The 22,374-nt window shown below is 50.8% G+C and overlaps 5 protein-coding genes across 5 annotated transcripts; 1 reads left to right on the top strand and 4 right to left on the bottom strand.

The window, feature by feature from the left end:
* Positions 1 to 5,062: 5,062 nt before the first annotated feature.
* SAPIO_CDS1879 (uncharacterized protein) lies at positions 5,063 to 6,762 on the bottom strand (the record flags this gene model as incomplete). Its single annotated transcript, XM_016785047.1, has 3 exons — positions 5,063 to 5,086; positions 5,151 to 6,509; positions 6,601 to 6,762. The coding sequence occupies 3 exons, from the start codon at positions 6,760 to 6,762 to the stop codon at positions 5,063 to 5,065; spliced, it is 1,545 nt and encodes a 514-aa protein (XP_016645344.1).
* A 2,004-nt stretch (positions 6,763 to 8,766) lies between these two features.
* On the bottom strand, positions 8,767 to 9,441 carry SAPIO_CDS1880 (uncharacterized protein; the record flags this gene model as incomplete). Its single annotated transcript, XM_016785048.1, has 3 exons — positions 8,767 to 8,959; positions 9,055 to 9,224; positions 9,298 to 9,441. 3 exons carry the CDS (start codon positions 9,439 to 9,441, stop codon positions 8,767 to 8,769), a joined length of 507 nt encoding a protein of 168 aa, XP_016645345.1.
* Positions 9,442 to 11,677: 2,236 nt separating this feature from the next.
* On the top strand, positions 11,678 to 13,269 carry SAPIO_CDS1881 (uncharacterized protein; the record flags this gene model as incomplete). The annotated part of the gene is made up of 5 exons (XM_016785049.1): positions 11,678 to 11,809; positions 11,878 to 11,986; positions 12,053 to 12,313; positions 12,369 to 12,522; positions 12,597 to 13,269. 5 exons carry the CDS (start codon positions 11,678 to 11,680, stop codon positions 13,267 to 13,269), a joined length of 1,329 nt encoding a protein of 442 aa, XP_016645346.1.
* Positions 13,270 to 17,286: 4,017 nt separating this feature from the next.
* On the bottom strand, positions 17,287 to 19,116 carry SAPIO_CDS1882 (uncharacterized protein; the record flags this gene model as incomplete). Its single annotated transcript, XM_016785050.1, has 2 exons — positions 17,287 to 17,429; positions 17,664 to 19,116. The coding sequence occupies 2 exons, from the start codon at positions 19,114 to 19,116 to the stop codon at positions 17,287 to 17,289; spliced, it is 1,596 nt and encodes a 531-aa protein (XP_016645347.1).
* A 1,050-nt stretch (positions 19,117 to 20,166) lies between these two features.
* SAPIO_CDS1883 (Uncharacterized protein) lies at positions 20,167 to 21,479 on the bottom strand (the record flags this gene model as incomplete). The annotated part of the gene is made up of 2 exons (XM_016785051.1): positions 20,167 to 21,114; positions 21,177 to 21,479. The coding sequence occupies 2 exons, from the start codon at positions 21,477 to 21,479 to the stop codon at positions 20,167 to 20,169; spliced, it is 1,251 nt and encodes a 416-aa protein (XP_016645348.1).
* Positions 21,480 to 22,374: the final 895 nt, after the last annotated feature.

The following is a 22,374-nucleotide window of genomic DNA, read 5'->3' on the forward strand; positions in this document are numbered from 1 at the left end:
TGGACAAAAGTCTCTGCCCCTCGCTCGCCTGCCATCTCTCCCTCGTGCCTTGATTCTCTCCTTCGCCCAACCCACGACAAACGCGAAAGGAGTCCCCCTCGGTATCATCCTCACAGCGCACACCGAGCTGCCCACCCGGGAGGGCGGTCCTCGCTCGCATCCATTGCCCACATCGCTCTCGTCGCGAGACGCTGTGGTCTGCCCAAGGGTTCCTCCCACTTCCCGCTTGACGGGGTCGCCGCCGTTCCTTGCGGTGACCCGCCTGACTCCGCGTCGATTCCGCCGCACCCGCACGACTTCTTCAATTTTGGACCGAACACAATATTATGTCCCGAAACTGATTCGCGGTTCTTCAGCGAATTCATCAATCAGACCCAACACCAAGCGATCCCAACGAGCGCGTCGGAACGTAGTCTTTTCTGCGACCAAAGGCTACTTCCTAACCCCGAAGGGATCGCCTACCTGACCCCTAATCCCTCCAATCTCTTCCTACCGACGCCGACTTATAACGTCTCTGCCTTTGGATTGGCGTACCCGGCAGACTTTTCGTCGTCAATCAATTTCGCAAGCTGTCCACTCCCTTCTTTTGTGCCTCAGCAGCAGTTTTTCGGGGCCCTTCCCGCCTTCCCGACCCCGTCGCCCTTGCAACCGGGTCCATCGCCGTCCGATCAGCAGCCGGGCTCGCCAGCGGGGGAGGAGTTGCCTAACTCCCGGCCAGAGATCCGAGGTGCTGGAGGCCAAACTGGAAATCCGAAACGACAACTACGTGTCTGGCCTCATAAGTGCGGCTTTATCGGCTGCAATTACACGGCGAGATATCCCAAGGACGTCAAAAAACATCAATCCGTCCACTTTCCTAGGCCGTCGATCAAATGCACGAACCCGCGATGTCCTGCCACATTTACTAGAAAATATAATCTCACTAAACACTTAAGAGGGAAGTGTCGGTTTCAAGCTTCATAAGTGCCGTCCCTTGGGTATCTGGTCTACATTTCTCAATCCTGGTTTAACCTTCATCCTCCTTGTGTTGCTCCTTGTCTTCTACCAGCAATGTTCCTTCTCGCAAGTTCTCGGGCCAATCTGGCCATAAACCTGCTCATCCTGCTCCTTGGTTGGAAGCAGGGACAATTTTGGCTCGTTTTATCCGGCGTCTTGTTCCGGGTCGTCTACTTATCTGCCGTAGATGTCTACCTTTATCGGCGTGATCCGTCCTCTCAAGAGTTCCACTATACATGTCATTACGATGAGGACATCGACAACGATGAAGACCAAGAAGAAGAAGAAGAAGAAGAAAAAGGAGAGAAAGGAGACAAAAGGGGATATTATCTCGGCCATGCGCCTATTTTCCGCTACAATAAATCCCGCTCTTCACTTTTCGGATTGACACCCATCCCGGAATTGACATCTTACGATGATGATCTCTCTCTGGTCATCGAGGCATTGTACTCGAGGAATGAGGACCTCATCCCCTGTGACATCGCATTTGAGCTTTTCCGACCTTTCCTCTTCGACTGGGGTGACCCTGGAGAGCATTTAACTATTCGAAAGCGAAAAGCCGCCCAAACTTACAACCGCGACGTTTCGCGAAGAACTATACCTGTTTCTAAATTTCAGTTATTTGACTGGGGAGACCCCGGGGAGGGACACTTGATTACAGCTGGTGGAACGACCGAAGCTATCGGGTCCCAATCTCGAAGGTCTTCCTCTGTTTGGAGTCACCTGGCATACCCAGTTGGGTCAGGCACACATAGACACGCGATGTATTCTCTGAGAGCCATCACTCGAGGAGAATCCCGCGAATTATGCGCCATGAAGTTGACCAGACAGCTATACAACCCTGCCCACGATTGACAGGGCTAGCAGCTCGCCAACGATAGCTGCTTCAATACATCACGGAGGCTCGGATTAGATCGGAGTGGAAAGCCGACCAATCTCCACCCAAACTTTGTCACGTCCTGCCCCGAATGCCCCAAAGCATAGGATCGCTGCGCCTGTTGTCCTGTTGGGAAGGCCTGCTGACGGACCTCGGTGTCCGTGACGCAGAGTCTTGTACGGTCGCAGGACACGCCTTTGCCGATGCGGCCCCCCGGATCCCGAGGCATCGCTTGACCACCAGGTCTGCTGGACAAAGCGCCTTTGCTTTGCTTCGGTGACCGTGGCACTGCGTTTCGCCCATGGAGAAAGCAGTGATACCATGGGCCGAAATTAGAGGCATCGTTTGGCTCTTTTTTTTCGAATGGGAAGGAACAGTTTTGATTTTTTTGCAATAGGCATATTCACTGTAGTCCCTCCTTTGCCGTCTTTCCAATTAAATTATTTTCAGTATATTCTCGGCGTGCCGTCTCGTGCAAATCCGTAGTCCGACTCGCTCTACCGTAGTGCCTCATGAACATGCCAATGAGTAACCGCCCAAAGGGATTCTGTCCTCCGCAAATTTCAATTGGCATAATTGATGAATGGTAATCTAATGTATTGTATAGAATATATACACCCGTAGTCAGAATTCAAAATGTCCGCCGGCGCTGCTCTCCTTGCCCGGCGTCCACATATACCGTAACTCCATTTGCCGTTATCGCTCCACACTGCCCAATAACCCATATTTCCTCTAACCTAGCTCGCCGACACAAAATGTCTCGTCGAGCTACCTAGACCCGATGCGAGTCGTCACGTCCCACTAATTTGAAATACATAACAGTTTCTCTTGTAACCTAAGGGTTTCCGTTTTGTTAGCTGAAATGATACGGACCTGTCACTTGGCGCTTTCGTCTTACCGTGCTGTAGAAAGTATGCGCGGATGCGGCTTCGGTCGCTGGTCTGTCGCCATAAGTGACCACGTCACCAGTTGCCAAAGGTAGAAGAAGACCTAGGTCCGGTATTGGTTTAGTCTGGGTTCAGGAACTGTCTACATTAACCATCAAGACCGCACTCACCACCCTGTTGGACCTGGCGCCGACACGGCGAATAATGAAGATACCGGCGCAGAAATCGCACAGCGTAAGGAGCACACATGACGAGCAAAGCCACCAGGCCCACGATAACTTCGCCAGAGAGAGCCATGCCGAAGAGATTGAACAACTGGGTATCTTGTATGCCGGCCCTAGTCTAAGCTGTAAGTGATATATCTGATTCAGACAAGAGTGCGATCCAGGGAAACACCCCTTTATATACACCTCTTACGGCACCAACACAATGGCACCATATCTGGTCCCTTTCACCACGGCACCAACTTCAAAGTCGGAGTCCCCCTCCTCCCCCAATTTCTTTATACCCCATTGGTTGTCTAGCACAGTGAACGACTTTCAAAAATCAAATGTATCTTTTACTCACAAATCGTAAACACTGGTTCCTCTCGGCAGTCGACCTATCTGCCGCACCAAAAAATCAGATCTAAACTATGTATCTTCCCTACTAATCAGTTTGCCTTTGTACTAACGGGCAGTTAGCCGCACTTCCTATAAAACAAACCTATACTGCTGGAGGTGCTAGCTTGTTGATACTGTGTACAAGCGACTTGTACTATTCCGCCTCTTTTAGAGTTGTACTCTTCTTCAGAGTTGTAGACTACTTCAAGGGGATCAATCTCCTATCAATCTTGATTCTATTTCTTTCTTAAATTCTTTTTGTTTTTCATAAAGAATTAATGTAATCTTCAACGGTACTTAATTATTGTTAGTAATATATATATAAGTAATACCTTTACAAAAGGAATAATACTATAAAAAAAAAGTTTAAAAAAGAATACCACTTACTTAGAACAATACTAGAAATACCAAACAAAACATGAGTAATGGATTAGCGACAACCCGAAATACAAACTAACAAGTAACTTGGTGGATAAAAGCATCTTCACAGTAAAAATGTTTATTATTTAGAGGATAAAACGCGGCATCGGGGGTATTTTCGCTGAGACCAATCGTGAAAAGACATCATCGAAACAAACGGCATGATCGAAGACTAAACACAACTCGCAGGCATAGCCAGACAACCCTTTTGGAGGACCAAAGTTACCGATGACTCTTAGAGGACTCTCGCCCAAAGATCGCAGAAGAGTACTCCGGAACCATTCAAAATGCGAACTAAGTGACCAAACCGCACGATTTGGGATTCTCTGAAAAGAGGGAACCTCAAAGTAAGACAAACTGGAACACCTCTGGTGCCTCTTCTTGCAAGTCTCCTCAGTGGAAAGATATTCTCGATGGAGCTGCTAGCATTCAGGCCTTTGCCCTGCCGTTTATTATTCCATTTTGGCCTTTCCGTTAAGTATCGGCACTGCACATCAAGGCATGGCCGCCTCATCTCGCTATAGTGCATTGAGCAGTGCGGCGACGATCTGTGCCTGGCGTATAGGGGGCAGCAAAATGAACTTTAGGGAAGATTGGCTGGAAGGAAAGTGGTATGTGGCCTGGGGAGAGCACTGGAAAGCTGTAATAGTCTAAGACTAGCTATGGGAGCGAAATAGTCTAGCAGGCGCTGGTGATCGGGTCGCACGGGACATGATATAAGTCCGAGCCAATGCTTCACTTCTTGGCAGGTGTTAAACCTCAGTTCATAAGAAAATTTGCTACGCCTGAACAGCACATACGACTACCATAGCTCGCGAAAACTGATGGTCCTATCCCGCTCCGTTGTACACATGAATCGTGCGATCGATCTAAAGGCTCCTGAATTGACAGATTTCTTGTACCCATAAATGGTTCAAAATTTGTTCTATCTTTGACAAAAGTTAAACTATGAGAATGGGAGACTTCAACATAGGTGAATGGCTTGGTCTTCAGTAACCCAGCTTGCCCAGTCTCGATAATTCTGAAGCCGATAGGGAGAATCATTTCGCCCCCGTTTCGATGCCTAGGGGGTTGACCCCCAGGAATATAGGCGTCCCCAATAAGCCTGTATCGACCAGATGCCGAAGTCTTCCGTAATATAAATGGTGATTTACCCCCGAATACCACGCCACAAAGATCCCCGTCACGAGTCGGAAGCGGAACTACGCCGTAGAATCCCCGTTTTGTGACAACAATACGTCGATTGTGCACGTTCCACTGCGAATAAGTGTGGAAGGCCTTTATCCCTTCGTGGAGCGGATCGTCTGCTTGTGATACATAGCGGTTTTGTTTCAGGCACAAGTTAATGTATGCCTCCCTCCATTTCACCCATTCGGGCCACTCAGCACCCCATGATCGGCCCACTGAGAGTATCTGGGAGAATGCCAACGCTTTGTACGTAGATTTGTATGCCGATGTGATATGGGCATCAGAAACTCGGTCCCAAATCCTTTTTAGGTCGTAAATGGAGACGTCTCGTGAGAGCGGCTCGGATGTGAAGATGACCTCATCGAAAATGACTCCCTTGACATTCAAGACGTTACTTCCGGAGACTGAAGGTCTCACGTCCGCGGGGATAAGGGTTGGTGCCGATGTGTGCGTAATGATGTTATCGAAGAGGTTGAGATCCCATCTCGGGACCCAGGACGGAAATCCATCGCAGAGGCTATCATCGGTGTGCTGTACGCAATGCAATATGTTGACATTCCCAGTGATGTTGATATATTCCCTCGCCATATCTAGGTAGACATCTTGGGGCTTTTTTCCATCAGAGTAGTCCGGCCATATCCTAAGTTCTAGTCCTGCAGCGCTTGCCACTGACAGAAAAGCGTGCACTCGATCTCGTTGGTCCTTGACGGATAGTGCCCTTGCATCGTGGGGGATGATAAGGAAATCGAACTCGGATGCCTGCTTCGTGTAAAGTGGCATGGTTTCCGTCTGGCTGTGCATCCGGTAGAGCTCGAGATGTAGGCGGTTCATGCCATGATTGCCGTCTCCGTACTTAACTCGCACATGTGGAAGTCTCCTGATCATCCACGTGTAGGTGCGCAAAAACGCCCGCCAGGGGATCTCAGAAGAACCCCATAGCATCAAACCATCAGCAGCCAGGCTAGACTCCTGAATTACCCAGCCACGCGTGAACCAAGGCTGGTGCGTCATAACGATGAGACTATTCCACCTCGTGTCGGCGAGGAAACGCTCCCGATCATCCGAATTCAGGGTCGGGAAGGAGTTCCACGACTCTCCTGCTCCTCTTATTCCCTCTAGAACCATGTCTTCGATTTCCGATACCAAGGACTTGACTGCCTCTCCGTGGCTGTTGCCATCTTCTCCAAGGTACATGAGTACCTTCTTCGCCTTCCCGTAGACTTTGCCCATCTGGAGTACCTGACTCCCTCGCTCGGGGAGGTCATCTTGGTTGATGCAGACGGAGTCCACCCACAACGTGCGAGGCCGGCTGCGCGAGCGCACTCGACGCAAAGTGCTGTCCAGGTTGGTGGTGATATAGGTGGTCTGGCCTGCAACTTTTATGGGATGGTCTCGGTGTGTGCTCCCCCATACGTAGGAGACAGCTTCGTAAGGGACGGGATTATCGAGATTCATCGTTTTCATAGTGCAAGACAATGCGTCCCCATCTTCACCGGGCTCAAGGATCATGAGCCGGATGAAGTTGCCCTCGGGTAGAGGCTCATACAATCTCCGGGGTAAGGCGTTTCCCGTTTTGTCGGAAGTCAGGTGTGGTACACGAGACATGATTAGTCCTCTATGTGCTGCGTACAATCTCAAGAGTTCGGAGAGGGTGGCGGAAGATGAGCGGGTTTTTGAACTCGAGGAAAGCGGCCCCGGCGTAACTGTGGTAGGTAGACTTCAAAATAGGCCTAGCGGATACTGACTTGGTTTTCCGAGCTTGAATGCACCGCAGTTGAAGTGGTGATTGCATTGCAACGGCGGGTTCTCGTGGAATTAGGCAACAGTCATATGAATTGAATTTCTACCCCGCAGATTGAGCAGAGGGGGTAAGACTGAGGCATGCAGGCCGGTCACTGGATCGACGACGGCAATATCCACTAAACGATTCGGGTGCAGCTGCAGTGTTACATGGATATTTGGTGCATGGCAGCCTTGCGAATGGACTCCGGACATCCGCCGTCGGCATTGAGACGCGATACCCCGGTCTGATCTATTACTTAGTAGCTAGTTTCAGTATTTTCGCACGATATGAGAGTGGGGATCTAGGGAATATCAAGCCTCGTGACGACCTTGCAGCCTCTACAGCACATTGCCATGCGGTCTGCGAATTAATACTCAGAGGATGAAGCACTTAAGTTTAGAGGGAGGGTGATGAACGACGTACCCGGTTGAGGGATAGCTTTATATGCCCGAACATGTAGGATGTGGTGCCTCGACGGGGATAGCGAGACTGAAACTACTCATAATGAGCTGGGATTAGCTCCTGTTATATTTACGAACCATACGAGAGGTGCGGGGGTCGTGCCCGGACACCGCCGCGGATCCCGGTTCACCAGGCACGTCACCTTTCGAAAAAGGAAACTCGTTGCTATTATTACCTGATGATATTATAAGATATTCGCTAAACTGTCCCGTTAGCAGTCTCAACTAGCATAATGAACAATAACAGTCACTACAAAAACTTTCGTAGAAAACATTAAAACCGTGTGCACTCACCTGGACGACTCTAACCTTCGCATCAGGGGCGCAGGCAGTTTTCTAGGGGTTTTGGGCAGCTGAGGAAAAACGAGCACAGCCTAGCAACTGCGGCCAGATACAATTGTGAAGGGGCCATCACAACCGGGAGGATGAGGTCTACGAGTAGTCAAAATGAAGAAGCCAGTCCTTTTCTTTTTCACCGGGCGGCCTCGCTGCGGTTTGGGCCGCCCAATGGTTCATCCTCCTTGAAAATTTAATGTGCCTCCTCAGCTTCTTTCCCCTTGCCATCTTGTCAGTCCATCTTCAATTCTCCCAAATTTGTTTAATACAGTTCCAACGCGTCTGCCGACAAAATCCCCTTTTAGTGTTACATGAACATAACGACACCCACTTGCTCGATTCAACACTACGACAATGGAGCCAAGTTGTGAAGTATCATCGTTGGCGAGCAGTTCATTGGACCTTTATAAGTGGCACGGCAAGACCGCCTCCTAGATCAAAAAGGTTCTGGAACTGCGTTTCGGGTTTCCTGATATTAGGTGCGACTCTCTCGAATCATCTCCCCTATCGATCCAACGTGCTCACACCTCCGAGTCTGAAGACTTTTCAAAAGAGACTTGGCCAGTGGGGCCTGAAGAAGAAATTGAAAAATGAGGATTGGAAGATGACGTGTTTGAGGATTAGAACAAGATCCGCAAGGAGATCAGGAGGCAATGCCTTCGCGGAGGAATCGACGTCGTTTCTTGGCTTTCATATATATAGCTCTAGAGCAGTCAACGTATTCTCTCACTCTACTCTTCTGTGGATATTATGCTGGCTCGTTACGATTACATGCACATCGTCTTCGTCTATCATAATTTAGGTCGAAATACGGTACCCCCATCACATAACAGAGAAGATCTTTGCGCTGCTGACTGGCATAGAGGTGGTGTTATTTCAGCGAGTTCGAGTCCATTTACAAAATTATGCACCGCCCACGCTCCTGGTTTTCTTTTCCTCGCGGAGACCCGCTAGCCTCGAGGGAATGCGACTAACCAATACAATTAGCACACATTTACGTCAAATCACACAATATACAAAGGTTCGCTTCAATTCTTGTTCGTATTTTGTTCGATGGGGTATCAAGTCTGTGCGTGCGTCTGACCCCCCGGCCATCCCCAGCTCCAGGTCCCTCGTACACTCCCCTAAGCTTCATCAAGCACCATCATCCCTTTCCCAAAACTAGAGCCGCCCGTCCCTGACCTAGTTCCCCAATAACTTTCATCGCCTATTCAACTCAAGGTTGAGAGCTTCCCTGAAAGTTGACACTCTGGCTCGTTTCGCCAGCGGAATCCTCGTCGGTCGCAACATTCTTGGCCAATTTGGCAAGTTCCTCGTCGAGCTTGTCCTGGTTATCGGCGCCCTGGGCCTGCTCAATCTGTAGGACCAGGCTGAAGAGCTCAAGCTTGAGGACCTTGTTCTTGATTTTGCTGGAGAACGGCAGAAGTTAGTTTCCTATATATTACACATAAATAAAACGGAGGGTCTAGGGAGAGCATAGTAGAATTTGCCGACGTTTACTTACCCGATCTGTAGAGCCGCACCCTCTTCGGTGTTCTTGCCACCAGCGGCGTCGATGGCATCGTTGAAGCCACCACTCTCGGTCTCGGCATCCTCGGCGGTCTCACGAGCGGCCTTGAGGATTGCAAGATCGTTCTCACTAACGGCCGCTAGGTCCGCACGGAACTCCTCGACCTATTTTTTTTTCCTCGCTTGTTAAATTTCTTGCCCTTTCTTCAACTCGGGAGGGAAGGATGGAAAACTATACAGGAAATTTGGCCGCGACTTCGGCGAGGGCGTTTCCGGCAACGCCATCCGAGATTTGGAAGTCGGCATAGTCTTGAACAGTGAGGAGGTCGACGGCCAGGACGGAGGCGACGAAGGTGAAGAAGGTGATCTTGGAGAAGTGCATTTTGACGGAAGGCGTGTTTTCGTTTCCTTTAATTGTTTTCTCGGGAAAAAAAAAAGAATTGAAAGAGGGAATTTGGTCGTGAAGTGAAGGTGTCTTTGAATGAGGCAACCCCAAGGAACAAAAGTGTTTTGAAGCGAATAAAATAATAATAGTACTACAGCACAGCTGTCTGAGAAGAAACGAACAAAGAGCTACGAGCTGCTGGCTGTGGGGAGAAGAAGGGAAGCTGGAAGTGGGGATGGTGATTGAGGCCAGCAAAGGAGAAAGATTCCCCAACAGCGAAGGGATGATCGAGGGCCTTTTATGCATTCCTGGTTCCGAAATAGTCCTGTCATCCCATCGTAGTTTGCATGGCCGCCCCATCTATCATCTCGGCTACATTTACCGAGGCCAAGGCCTATGCTGGCCAAAAAATGGCATCACGTCCGGGCTCTGATGCTCATGTTGGCCGGGACCGCTCACAAACTAGGCAGGGTCTGGCTGCAAAATACGGAGCAAGCCCCAATTTCCATGGGTATGGAACACCAAATTGCCCGGACAAGAAAAAAAGTGGAGGGCCGGGGGGGAGGTGTCAAACGTCAAACGGGTCAATGGCGCGCCTTTTCTTTCTCCACTCGAGCCAAACAAACCGCAAGTGGTTGAACGGAGGGAGAGAGCAAGAACCCACGTGAAGTCTCAGCTCTGCTAGGCGCGGACTTTGTCGATGTTGTGATGGGCCAGCTCTTTTCTGTCACAGAGCTGTCTCACGCACGGTCGTCGACAGGGGTTTGGCGATGTGCTCAGCAACCCTAGCCGGATTTTGCAGGGGAACGTTGCAGGCAGGCAGTAACCCTGACCCACGCTGGCTATTAAGCGAGTGTCTGGTTTCGCGAAACCCTTGCAAGCCAAAGCCTCCTTGTTGGGGTTGGTCTCCTACTTCGTAGAGAGCGCAGGTGTCCACCGAAAGGGGTGACAGGCGGGTCCCGAAATGATGGGAGGAGATGTAGATATAGGTAGCTCTAGGATTGGTGGTCCTGTATATTGGTGTGGGATATTGTGGATGCCACTGCCTTTATCTGGAGAGGGTTTGATTAATCGTCTTCGTACATAACACACAACGGGCGCCTTCCGACCTCTCTCCTTAAATACCCGAATATTCATTCACTTTGCCTATACTAGCGCCCCTTTTCTGGCACGACGAAGTTCGCCAGAATCAAACCAGTGAATAAAAAAAGTCATTAATTTATCTTCTTCCAGGCCGCGAGAGCCCACGGGCATTGTAATAATGAGGTGCGCTGCAAATGCTTGTCTACGAATAGAGAGAGGGGGCCACTTGCATCTTTGTTCAAGAAATCCACAAAAGACAACGGAGCGACGAATATAATCCGATTCCATTTACCAAACCTCTATCTTTCCTACTACTCTATCTATATCCTGCCCTTAAAACTTTATTTTATATGTAAAATGTTTCCGCTCGGTATACTATCCGGGGACTTTGAGATGTTCTAGTTCCGGACTCCTTAATAAAAAGCTGGATCCTCGGGGAGTCGGGGTTACCGGAAAATAGGTCACTGAATTAGTAGGGTCAGAATGATTCCTTGAGCGGCTCTGCTCGGCCCTGGTGCCTCGATCTACATAATCCTCCTCATACAAAAAGTTTCATTTCAGACAGTGGTTTCTTTCCCCGGGTGGCTTCATTCGTGTCTGCCCAGATCGACGGATCAACTTCCACCGAACGTTAGGGCCCAGATCTCCCTTCCCTTAACCCCACTCTTCAGGGTACTGCGCTAGACGAATAGCAGTACGGAGCGCCGGGTCATGATGATCTTCCTCGAACCAAATAATCGCCCCAGGGAGGAGGAAAGGAATAATCGCTCAAGACCCCGCACCATCGTACGTTGTCACTGCTGAAATACTTCCTCTTTCGTGGGTCAGAATTTAAACGCAACAAAGGCCCCGTGTCCTTGATCGAAGCAAGAAGACCGAGCTCCTGGTGTTCGGGTCCCGCGGGAGATTTCCAATGGCCACCACGCCAGTCCCCTTTAGGAGAACTTGCCGCAAGCCAACTCGGCACCGGACCCGGCATGATGTCTCCCCCCTTCTGGCGACCAAGGTCACAACAATATATATTGCTGCTGATTCTCTCCTGTCGAAGAGCTTCGTATGTGACTACATTCGACACCGAACATTTTCATACTATTCTTGCTCATACTTCGAAACGTCCCTTTGCTACATTCTATAAAAGCAATCAGACAAAATGGCGACTCAAGCCGGCGAGCCCTTATCCCAGACCGTCCAGAGTCTTATGGACATGGAAGAGAAGTACGGCGCGGGAACTTTTGGCGCTACGCCCGGGTTCATTGTCAGTGGGAAGGGTTCGACCCTTATTGTAAGTTACTATCCTACAGGATCCGGTGTTGGAAGGATTACAGTGTTGATAGTTCACCGATGTACTAGGATGTGGACGGCAAAGAAATCATCGACTTCATCTGCATGCTGAGTGCTACCAATCTGGGGCACTGCCACCCTAAGATGGTCAAGGCCATGACGAAGTCGATCAACAAAAGTTCGTGTCCATCAATACCATCATCCCGGACTGTGGGCTTGTCCTAACGTCAGATCTTCCTTTCAGTCACACTCACCAACTTCGCTACCCACAGCGCCGATTGGCCACTTGTCGCAAAGACCCTTTGCGAGAGGTTTGGCTACGACAAGTGTGCTACGATGGTGTCCGGCGCTGAATCAGCCGACGCTGCCTGCAAATTCGCTAGCAAATGGGGCATCAAGAAAAAGGGCATCGCTCCCGAGGATGTTCTCGTCCTCGGAACTTCCAACAACTACCACGGTGTGACCGCCGGTATTTGGCCCATTATGGAACCATACTCTCAGCGAGGTATGACTTATTCTCGGCGCTCACGAATGGAAATTGGCTGCTGACGATCATGTAGACTACGGTGTAATCAATAGGAATATCACCAATATCAGTCCCCATACTGGGCAGCCTCTTCGCTACGGCAGTGTGCAGGATTACGAAGATGCCTTCAAGCAATTCGGCCACCGTGTGGCCGGTGTCATTATGGAGTGTATCCATGGTCGTCTTCCGTGAGTTTCATACATCCTTTAGCCGATCCTTGTGTCTATCCCCTAGCTCATCAGCTAATCCCTATCCTTTCCAGCACATTCGAGGAAGAGATTCAATTCGCCATCGGCGTTCGTCAGCTATGCAGGAAGTATAACATCCTCTTCATTGCTGACGAAGTCCGAATGGGCGCAGGTAAAACCGGAAAGTTCCTCTGCAGCGACTGGTTGGGCCCGGAGAATAAGCCGGACATGGTGAACATGGCCAAATCCATCACCGGTGGTTCGTATCCGGCCTCCTACATCCTCGGGAATGACGACGTTATGGGCCCAGATATGATCAAGCCCTACGAGACCGGCAGCACTTTCTGCATGGCGCCCGCAGCGAACATTGCAACCCTGACGGCGCTACAAATTTATGACGAAGAGAACTTGCTGCAGCGAGCCACTGACATTGGCAACAAGTTTGCAGAGATAACGAAGTCATGGAAACATAGCTTCATCAAGTACGTCACCAACCGGGGCGCTGATGCGTCGATCTACATTAAGCCAGGCAATGTTGTCACTCCCCGCCGTATCGCCAGGCTTGCCTTCCAGCGGGGCGTTTTCATTTACCCTCATGGCGAGCGCCTGCGCATTGGCTTCGCCTTGAACATTACGGATCAGGAATTTGACAAGGGCATGGAGATCCTCAAGAGCGTCCTTGATGATATTGAGTCCTACGGAGAGATCCCTGGGTCGACCCACGAGGCGGAGACGCCAAAGCAGTAGGTGCCCTGGGAGAAGTATGGTCTAAATAGCTGAAATAGCACTTCAATTCAAGATTTCGTTATTACGAGATCCAGGCCTCCTCTTTGTACTGGCAATGATCTCGATGCGTCGTTGATAGCAGATTGTAACAAGAACCAATTATTAGGCTCAAGACATCTCGCCCTTGTCTCCTAGATAGAGTATATCAGTTGACTCCATTCCTAGGAACTACAAAAATCATGCGATTTGCTCAGCACCCGTGGTTCCAAGCTAACTCCTTTTGGTAGTAATGACGCATTTCGTTCCACCAGACATGAGCCTGTACGCCGTGAACTCTACGGAGTACACCACGGCCATCACCCCTGCATTGTAGGATCTCATACAATGGTGGGAGAATTTCCATTCCGGGTTAATCAGACTCAAGTATCCTGCTGAGCGTTGGGCTGTAGTGAGCGGCCCCCGATGACCCCGCTAGACCCTGGGATTGGCAGATCAAGAAATAAGATAAGGGATTCTGCTACACCAATGTAGGTTTGCTGTTCGAGGCGCATCTTGTTGCTCGGACGGGCCTCTACGAACCAGATTGGCGGCTTCCCTCCACGGACCTTGGCGAGGCGATACCCTCGACAAGGCTCCTCAACTCCGTTTCGGAAAAGTACCCGCCAACATTACGCACGATAAAATTGGCGATCTGGGGGGGCCGATATAGATGTTTACATTCTGGACTCCCTTATGTCTACGGTACCCGCCCTCGAATTTGAGAGCAACAAACCCATCCAGATGGCTCAAATGGGAATACAGAAGACATTATCGAGAAGCACTAGAGTAGTCGTTAGCAATTCAAGTGTTAGATATGAACAGTAGAATGGAGACAAACCTCTCTGACTCCATTCAGGCCAAGAAGCGCCAGGCATCTCATCTCTTATAAGCCAAACCTGTTGCAGACTTGCCAACAGCTTAAATTCTTGATGAAACCAAAATCCCCACGGATGTAGGCCACTCAACAAGGACACGATCCTCTCCCGTGTCTCCGTATCAGCGGCCTCACATCCAGCCAGGAATACAGGGAACACGATGTTGTTCAAAGTTCGTGAGCATTTGTCAATAGCCTCAGCATACTCACATACCTTCCTGGCTTGCTGGCGGACAAACGAATTCGTCCAGGCCATATCCCTCAACCTTGTGTAAAATGTAAGGAGGACTGCCGAGTGGATCGCCTCGTTGAGACATAATAGGTCTGCCAAGTCTCCCGAACCTCTCAAGAAAACGAGTAGATCTCGGCCGCGAGCGATGAGAATCTCATTCTCCAGTTGGCCTATTTGGTCCTCGAAATCCTCGGGGAGTGAAACACCTGAAAGCTTGCGAGCTTGGCGACGAAGAGATACAAGTCTTCCCAGTTTCAGCAGTGGATTAATCCATCGATGTGATACTGTATAAAGAGGGTGAATAACCCAATGGCTGAATTGTCGGCGTAGCGGTGTCTCCAGCTCTTCGTCACGAAATTCAAGTACTCGCCATGCGGCGTCGTCGGCTGATTCAGGTTCATTGCTAAAGGAGACTTGCTTGCAGATATATGTCCATCGTAAGAGGTGCAAAGCAACGTCAGATACCGAGTCACTTTGTCCGTAGTCGGGCTCCCGCCGTTGCCAGTAACGCGCTGTGACTCTGCTTCCGAGCTCTAATGAGAATGAGTTCCTGCCGTCGTCCATATCGAGAAGAGACATTATTAGACGAGCCAGGATGATATCGACTGAGATTTCTGTTGATTCATGGGTTGTATTTTTCAGAGCTGACAAAGTTTGTTGTCGGAACCTGGAGACGTCAGAGCTGGGAAGGACACCTGGGTAGTCCATACTGTAAAGGAAAGCAGAAAGAGCCAGAGCAGCGAGATAGAACGGCCTCGAGTGTGCTGCCACAGCGGTCAGGGTTGTGGTGTAAGGATCGTCGATCAAAACATTCGAATCCATCTTCTCCGTGTCCCAGCAAAGAAATATCTTTGAGCCTCGGAACACAAAGTATGACCAGAGGAACGACTGCTGAGAATCGTCGTCGACATAAAACGGTAACGACCATGGCGATGCCGGTAATGGAAAGTAGTCCATCGAATCGATGTCTCCAGTGTGCTCATAGGGGTGGAGGTCACCGCGATTGTGACGTGATGTTTCCATTACATCTTCGACATCTACGCAACTTGACAGCTGTATATCATCGAAACTCCAGGCAACATCTGTTGATGGAGACAGGGATAGCTCCGACTCCGGCTCCATCTCTGATAAACGTCCGCCATCATGGTCCAGTGAGGCCAACGAAGCGATGACGATTGGCTCTAAGGAATCACCGACGCGGGAATTGGATGTAAATATTCGGCTACTCTGGCTACTCCGATGCAGCGAGGGCGAAGTACAGCCGGTGGTGAGCCAAGGTGGGCCGCCTGTACCGTGGGCGGGTCTGGGGGTGCGAGTCGGCGTTAGGTAATTCCTGAAAGTCCTTGGTTGGCACTCTAGGTTTCTCTTCTTGCATTGAGAGCAGCTTGGCTTTTTCAAATCACACTTTGCTCGTCACAGTTAGCTGCACGGAAGGATGGTGATCATATGATGACGAACACAGGGAAGTGGGAGACTGAACCGGTGGAATGAGCAATAACAAGCAGTTTATACCTTTCGCTTTCTCAGGGCGCATCCAACGCAAGCCCCTTCGTTTCGTCGAGTCCTCGTCAGAGGCATGTCCGCACTAGATAGGATGTTGAGGGCCTAGGCGCTGAGAAGCTGAAAACCGAGGAAAATCTGGGGCTTGGGGAGGGGAGGTAAACTATTACTAGGTGTGAGAGAGCATGGACATTCTTAACAATCGCCAAGTACATTACCCGGCGACGGGGAGAAAGATGGGGTGCATGGAGCTAAGCTCTGTTCGGATCAGATCGGATGTTACTGTCACGCTTGAACGACCCCCGAGCTAACTCGATTTGGGCACTATCCTGTGTTGACCTTATCAGTTCCCCTCCATGATGCTTGGCGTTGTCCTAGCTGGAATATTGCGAGACGATCAGGCGGTTCCACAAATGCAGTCTCGATTCGCTGCTTAGCCAATAGATATGCGATCCAGAAAAAGGGGCGTTTTAGCTTATCATGGAGCTTATCTCGTGGATCACGGTGCAGACATCAACGCACGCACCTGGCGCTGAGGATGGGTGGACAGCGCTACAAGTAGCACAAGCGGCGACTGAGACGGAGGCTGACAAGGAGGATATTGAGGCAGCCAAGTTCTTGCTAGAACAAGGAGCTCAGGTCAGTAGGGGAAGACCCTTAAGTCCGCTGAGCTTAGCTTAGCGGTGGAGCAGGGGCCAGGTCATTTGATTCAACTGCGCCTGAATACCCACGCTGATTCTGAACCGTGCGCGTGTGGTGTGGTAGTAGTGGGATGCTGTCAAGGCCCTGGCGAAGTCAAAATTATATTCCATTGCCCCCCAATGGGAACTCGACGATGTAAGTGAAAGGAAAGAGCCCGGTCCACACCTTCCTCACCACCCGGTCCCCTATGATTTATACCTTCGGATATGGCAAGAATTTCCAACCGAGCAGCTCAAACACCGGCGCTGCGACCAAATGGCCTAGCGGTCACTTGGAGCGCTCAGAAAGTTGGAAAAAAGTATTTGTCGTCGCTACGTGTCCAGCGGGGATTTGTTTCGTTCGAAGTCCAACCAGAGCTGCGCGTACGATCTCTTTTGCATTTTTTTTATTCCCCTGCCGGAAATGAATATACTGGGGCAGGTAAAATCCCATTTACCTCTGACAAACCCGGAGATACCTTAGTGATGTTAGGACGATGGCGCTGACCCCGATTGCTCTGTCTGGGTCAACCTTGATTAAAAACCGGCATAAGGTCGGTCTTTCTCTTCCGTAGATTCGCCTTGCTCTGGTGTTACTGGCGTTCCATTTCTAGCGTACCGAAGTTGATATGGATTAAACCGTTGCCGTAGGGAGATTGAAGGAAGCCATGTTGCTTCTTCCCCCTATGAAGGTCCGTGAGTGGTGCAAAAAATCAGATAAGAAGCGCTAGCTCGGATAGCATATTGGCAATGAGTGGCAAGGTGGGCGCAGAAGCGTGATATTGAGCCGCTCTATCCTTGGTGTCGCACTTGTCCCCATATCCGCGAATCCGGCTGGCCTGCGTCCAAGCATGCCCTAATCACGCATACCGAAGGAAGATAGGTGCACCAAGGGCCACGAGAGATTTTCACGTGGATAGACCTAAACAACCATGATGACCATCACGTGTGTTCTCTCTGGGAACCCGTGGATTCATCAAGCAGTCCCGCGATTCTGGAGTTCACTAGCATAGACGAACCTCTACCTGCTCTTGCCCTCTAAGCCAGTCGTCCTTTTCCGGTAGAAACCACCCAATGCGACTAAACGTACCATTTACATTCCTCTTCAGCATCAAGCCTTGATCGAGCACGAGGAGTAGACACCAAACCTCCTCAACTCCGTGTCTCTCCTCAGAAACGTCGAAAAACCCCATCGCAACAATTTGGCTCGACGTCTCATCATTCTCTCCCTCACTGGTTTTGATCTCTTTGCTATCCGCAAGCAAAACTCCGTGCCGCAGTGCCCCCCATTTCCCAATCTTGGACCACCTCGGTCTGGATTCGAGATACCCTGAGACCGGCTTCTGAAGAACCGCCGCTTGAGCAATGTGCCCGATCAGGTGCAACTCGCAACTCGGCATGTGCAAGGTCCCGACCCCACATCGGTCATCCAACGTCCATTTTCCCTGAGGATTCACGTATTTAGGCCGTACTTTCGTATACCCCGGGTCTTTGTGACGTGCTATTCGAGGAGGGCTAAAAGATGCTTGGCTGACGGGCCCCTGAACAGCCGCCCATGACCACGACGGCGCACGCACAACCACTCCAGTCTCCTTAGTGAGTTGGGTCGCCTTTGGCCGCGTCGTGGGGATTTTCCCAGCCGGGCCCTGTTGAAAGTGGTGACATGGCCTCCATAGTAGACCACGCACGATATCGCATTCCCATATTCCCGCCAAGTACCGAGACTTGAGAATGCGGGAGGCATGTTGGGCGAGACTGGCAATTGCGGCGAAGATATCATGAGGATTGGAGAGGCGACATAGGGTGAACTGATTCAAGAGCTGATACCATTCTTTGAGAACTTGGTCCCTCACGGTCTGGAGCTCTGATGACGGTGCGACTGGTGTTGAAGGTCGGAGAAATGCTGGCCGACGCACATTCGGCTTTGATACGCCATTCTCCAAGTTGAAATCCTTGACACATTCGAAAAGCAATTGCTCATCCCCGAATATAACGGATCGTCTAGTACTTAATCTCTCTTGGAAGCACCACGCCCGCGTAGAGACCGGCCCAACATCAGATACTCTGGGCAAGTCCACCATCAAGGTCCCTGAATTCTTCGATGAGTCGATGGGCAGTATGCAGGGCGAAGGGCGCCCCTTGGAGGCCAAGTTGTTCGTAATGAAGCCCTTTCTCGAGTCGGCAGAACGCCCGGCAATCACGGTCAACGTCGCGTTGCCGTAGACATCCGCCATGGTCTTGGATTCACGCTCCCAATCGTCCGCGTCCCCTTGAATGATGCATAGCGCGTCGATCCAAACGTATTGAATCCCAAGTGCACGAGCGAGTTGAAGGGCTTCTTGGTGGGTTTTGGAGAGATCCGATTCTTTGACTGCGTGCGTCATGGAATCGTAGGTCTTGGCATTGAGTGTCAGGATATCGCTCGCAATCACTCCCCAACAATACGACAATGCAATGTACTGCTCCCGCATGCCCTGAGTGTAGATGAGACGAATGGCTTTTCCGTTGGCAGGATCGCCGACATCGATGACCCTCGTCGGCATCACGTTGCTCTTCCCGACCTCGCATTCTTGATGATTCGTACAACAGTTTCTTAGCCAAGATCGAATAAGGTCAATATACAACTCGGGGTCCTGGTCTGCCGTGTGACGTCGCCCCCGAAGGCGATACTTTGTTGGGCATCCCGGTAACCTGGACCGATTATTAGTAGGACCCGATGATGGGAGAAAGATGAAGAGCATACTCATAGACCTCGAGCCTTGAATATACACCAGGGCTGGGATTCAGATGCGGATCCCCATCTAGAACACCGCCTGCGGTGTAGTCTTTTCCACAACTCACGGTGATGTGCGTGCCCGCTGTTCCACGATGAAAAAAGTGGCCAGCACGTAGCCATATTGTCGGTGTCCACGTCTCAGCGTTAGGCCAAGCAGACTCCCCGCGAAGAAGACTCTCCAACTGGGGGCGATTGATGGTCTGGAGAGTAGCCCAACATAAGGCGCAGAACTCGCATCCTCGCTCTCCGCACGACTTTAAAGTTCCGAGGTCTGGATGGAAAAGCACATCGTTTTCGACGAGTTCGTCGATCGTAAGGATCGTACAGCGCTCACAGAGGGGCATTTTTTTTCTTCTCAGATTGCAGTGCCTGATTGCTGCGCATGGAGATATTTCCATCTTGGGCAGCGACAGCCGCAGGAGAAGAGGACCTCGGAAATACGTGTAAATACATCGTCAGATTAGATAAGCTCTCCGCTTTCGGCTGAAACGTATATGAGACACGATGTCTGCATCTTGTACTTTTGTAGATGTTTGCGACGAGTTCACGACACTGAGAACAAGGACGTTCAATTTGAAGACTTTCAGTAACATTTAACAATCAGCTTATTCGCAACTTACTTCGGCCTTAACTATTTTCTAAGATATATTTGACGTTGGAAAAAGGAAAAAAAAAGTGGCTTCTAAGGCCTTTTGTTACATACAAAGAGAATATTTATACTAATATCTGATGGTGAGTGATGTGCAACCGGTGCTTCCCACCTGAATACAAAACAGAGAACGAAAGTGACGATCTAGATCAGACCATACGAACCATGCTACTGAAGAACTGCCATTCCCTGTGCCCGAGGACCGGCAATGGTGCCGAGTCCGAAGTGCTGAACCATCTTCGCAGACCCCGGTCCACCAGAGAGGTCAACCACCGTGACTGCAGACTCAGTGCTGCCATTCCCAGGAGACAGCGCGTAGATAAAGTCGCCGCCAGCTCGCAGATCGATGAGGCCCGGATCACCATTGCTGGACAGGTCGAGTTGCGAAACGATGCTGGCGTCCTGCAGGCTCACCTCGACGAGACGGTTGTTGGCAACGTCGGTTACGAAGCCAGTACCGGTAGTTGAAGAAATGGTGGCCCAGCAAGTGGCGACTTGGCCGTCGATTGCTACTCGTGCGGCGGTCGTTGCTTGGCGTGTTTGGGGGTCGACGGAGAGGATCGCTGCGCCGAAGGCTGCATCTGTCACAAAGACGTTGGAAGTTCCCGGGATAACCTGCGAGCCGAACAATACCGCTGAGCCGTCAGGGACGCTGCGGGTATCAGTCGTACCAAGAGTAGCGACTCTGCCCCTGCCCCTACCCCTTCCTCTCCGCGAGGATGCCTGTTCCACGGGGAAGACGGAAAAGAACCCAGTCTTGTTCGTGGGCGGGTCGCCCTTGACGGTGGTAAACAGAAGCGACTCATCTGCAGAGAAGAAAGTCTGTGACACTGTATTCGTCGGGCCGACAGGAGGTGTGACCTGACCAAGATCAAAGGCCCGCAGACCATCCATGGGTCCGAGTCCCCTGCGACTGAAGGAGCTGCATGAAATGCCGGAGACGGCACCGGTGGTTCCCACGCAGACCAAGTGGTTCTTTAGCGAGGCGGAGACTGTGTTGGGGAATTCTCCGGGGATGGCGACGGGTTCGCCGACGAGGGCAAGTTGTGTCGGGTCCGAGTTGGAGATGGTGAGCATGCTGAGGGTGTTGGAGCCGGCGTTGACGGCGAAAATGTGCTACCAAAGTAATGTTAGTCTTGACCCGTGTGTGATGGCACGGAGCGGTGATGATGCCTCACATTTCCGACCACAGTCAAGGCGGACTGGCCGATCAAGGCATCCGGGAGAGCCTGATCGCCATTGCTATCCACCGACACGGAGCCCGCACCGCCGGTTTCGGTTACGGTTCCCTGCGACAGTGTCCCGTCGGCACCGATTGGCAAGGCAGCGACGCCATTGTTGTCTTCATTGGTGATGAAATAAATGGCCCTTGCAGTGTTTAGCCTGGGTGGGCGTGGTCGACAACCAGGATTGCCTAAGGCTCCCGTGAAGAGGGAGACAAGGGAAAGGAGAAGAAGGGATGGACGAGAAAGGGAGTGCATGGTGATGTTGTGAAGGTGAAGTTAGTGGAGTTGAGATCTTTAGATGTGAACTGGATGCATGTGTAGTAAGAAGTCTAGGAGCAGGCATCGTGCCCGGCGTGCTACTGCTACTTATACTTAGTTGAGCCTAACGGTTAGTCCCATGCAGATACGCGATGCTGTCAAACTGTCAAACTGCCAAGCTGCACATTGTAATCATGTTGTCTGCGTTCGGAAATAGTGTTTTATGATTTGTCGCGGGTCTCGCGAGAGAACCAGGGGCGGAGGAATCCCAACGGCTCGTTCAGCCAAGGTGGGCTTAGCCAGGAACCATCGAGCTTGGTCGCATGGGCTGTCAGGAACACCACCTATCAGCGTTAGAGATTGGGTTCCTGAACCTGGGCCGTTTTCGTGTGGCGTTTCGCAAGCTGCGGTCGATGCGAGATCTTGACTTCCGCTCTCGAAAGCGGGTGGGACCTAAGAAACTAGGATCCGCCATTAACCCCGGCAGACAGGACACGAGGAACAAGGGTCAATGAACCATGACAGATTCCCATTTCCTATTTGGGCAATGGCTTCAGGGGCGGAGGGACATCCACACTCCGCAGAATTTCAGCCCAAGACACCGCCACTGGACGTTGGCAGGTGTTAAAACGTCTAATTTGGGCATGTTCTGCAAAGCAAGGGAAGAGAGACATCATTGATGGCATATTGACAGCCTGTATGCCACTGGCCTCGCATCAGCCGCCAGAAGCTGAGGAGCAAGGCGAAGCAATGACAGATCTTGTCTGGTGCTTTGGGATAAGCCTAACTATTGAAGAATTGTGTCAAGGGAACTTATTAGAGCGATCGCCCCGCCGGTTTGTTTCTAACTTTCCTCCTGATTCTCAAGCGAGTCGATAATTTTTCTCTGTGT

The sequence above is a fragment of the Scedosporium apiospermum genome, assembly GCF_000732125.1.
Source record: "Scedosporium apiospermum strain IHEM 14462 chromosome Unknown SEQ_SAPIO_0077, whole genome shotgun sequence".
In the NCBI taxonomy this organism is placed as follows: Eukaryota; Fungi; Ascomycota; class Sordariomycetes; order Microascales; family Microascaceae; genus Scedosporium; species Scedosporium apiospermum.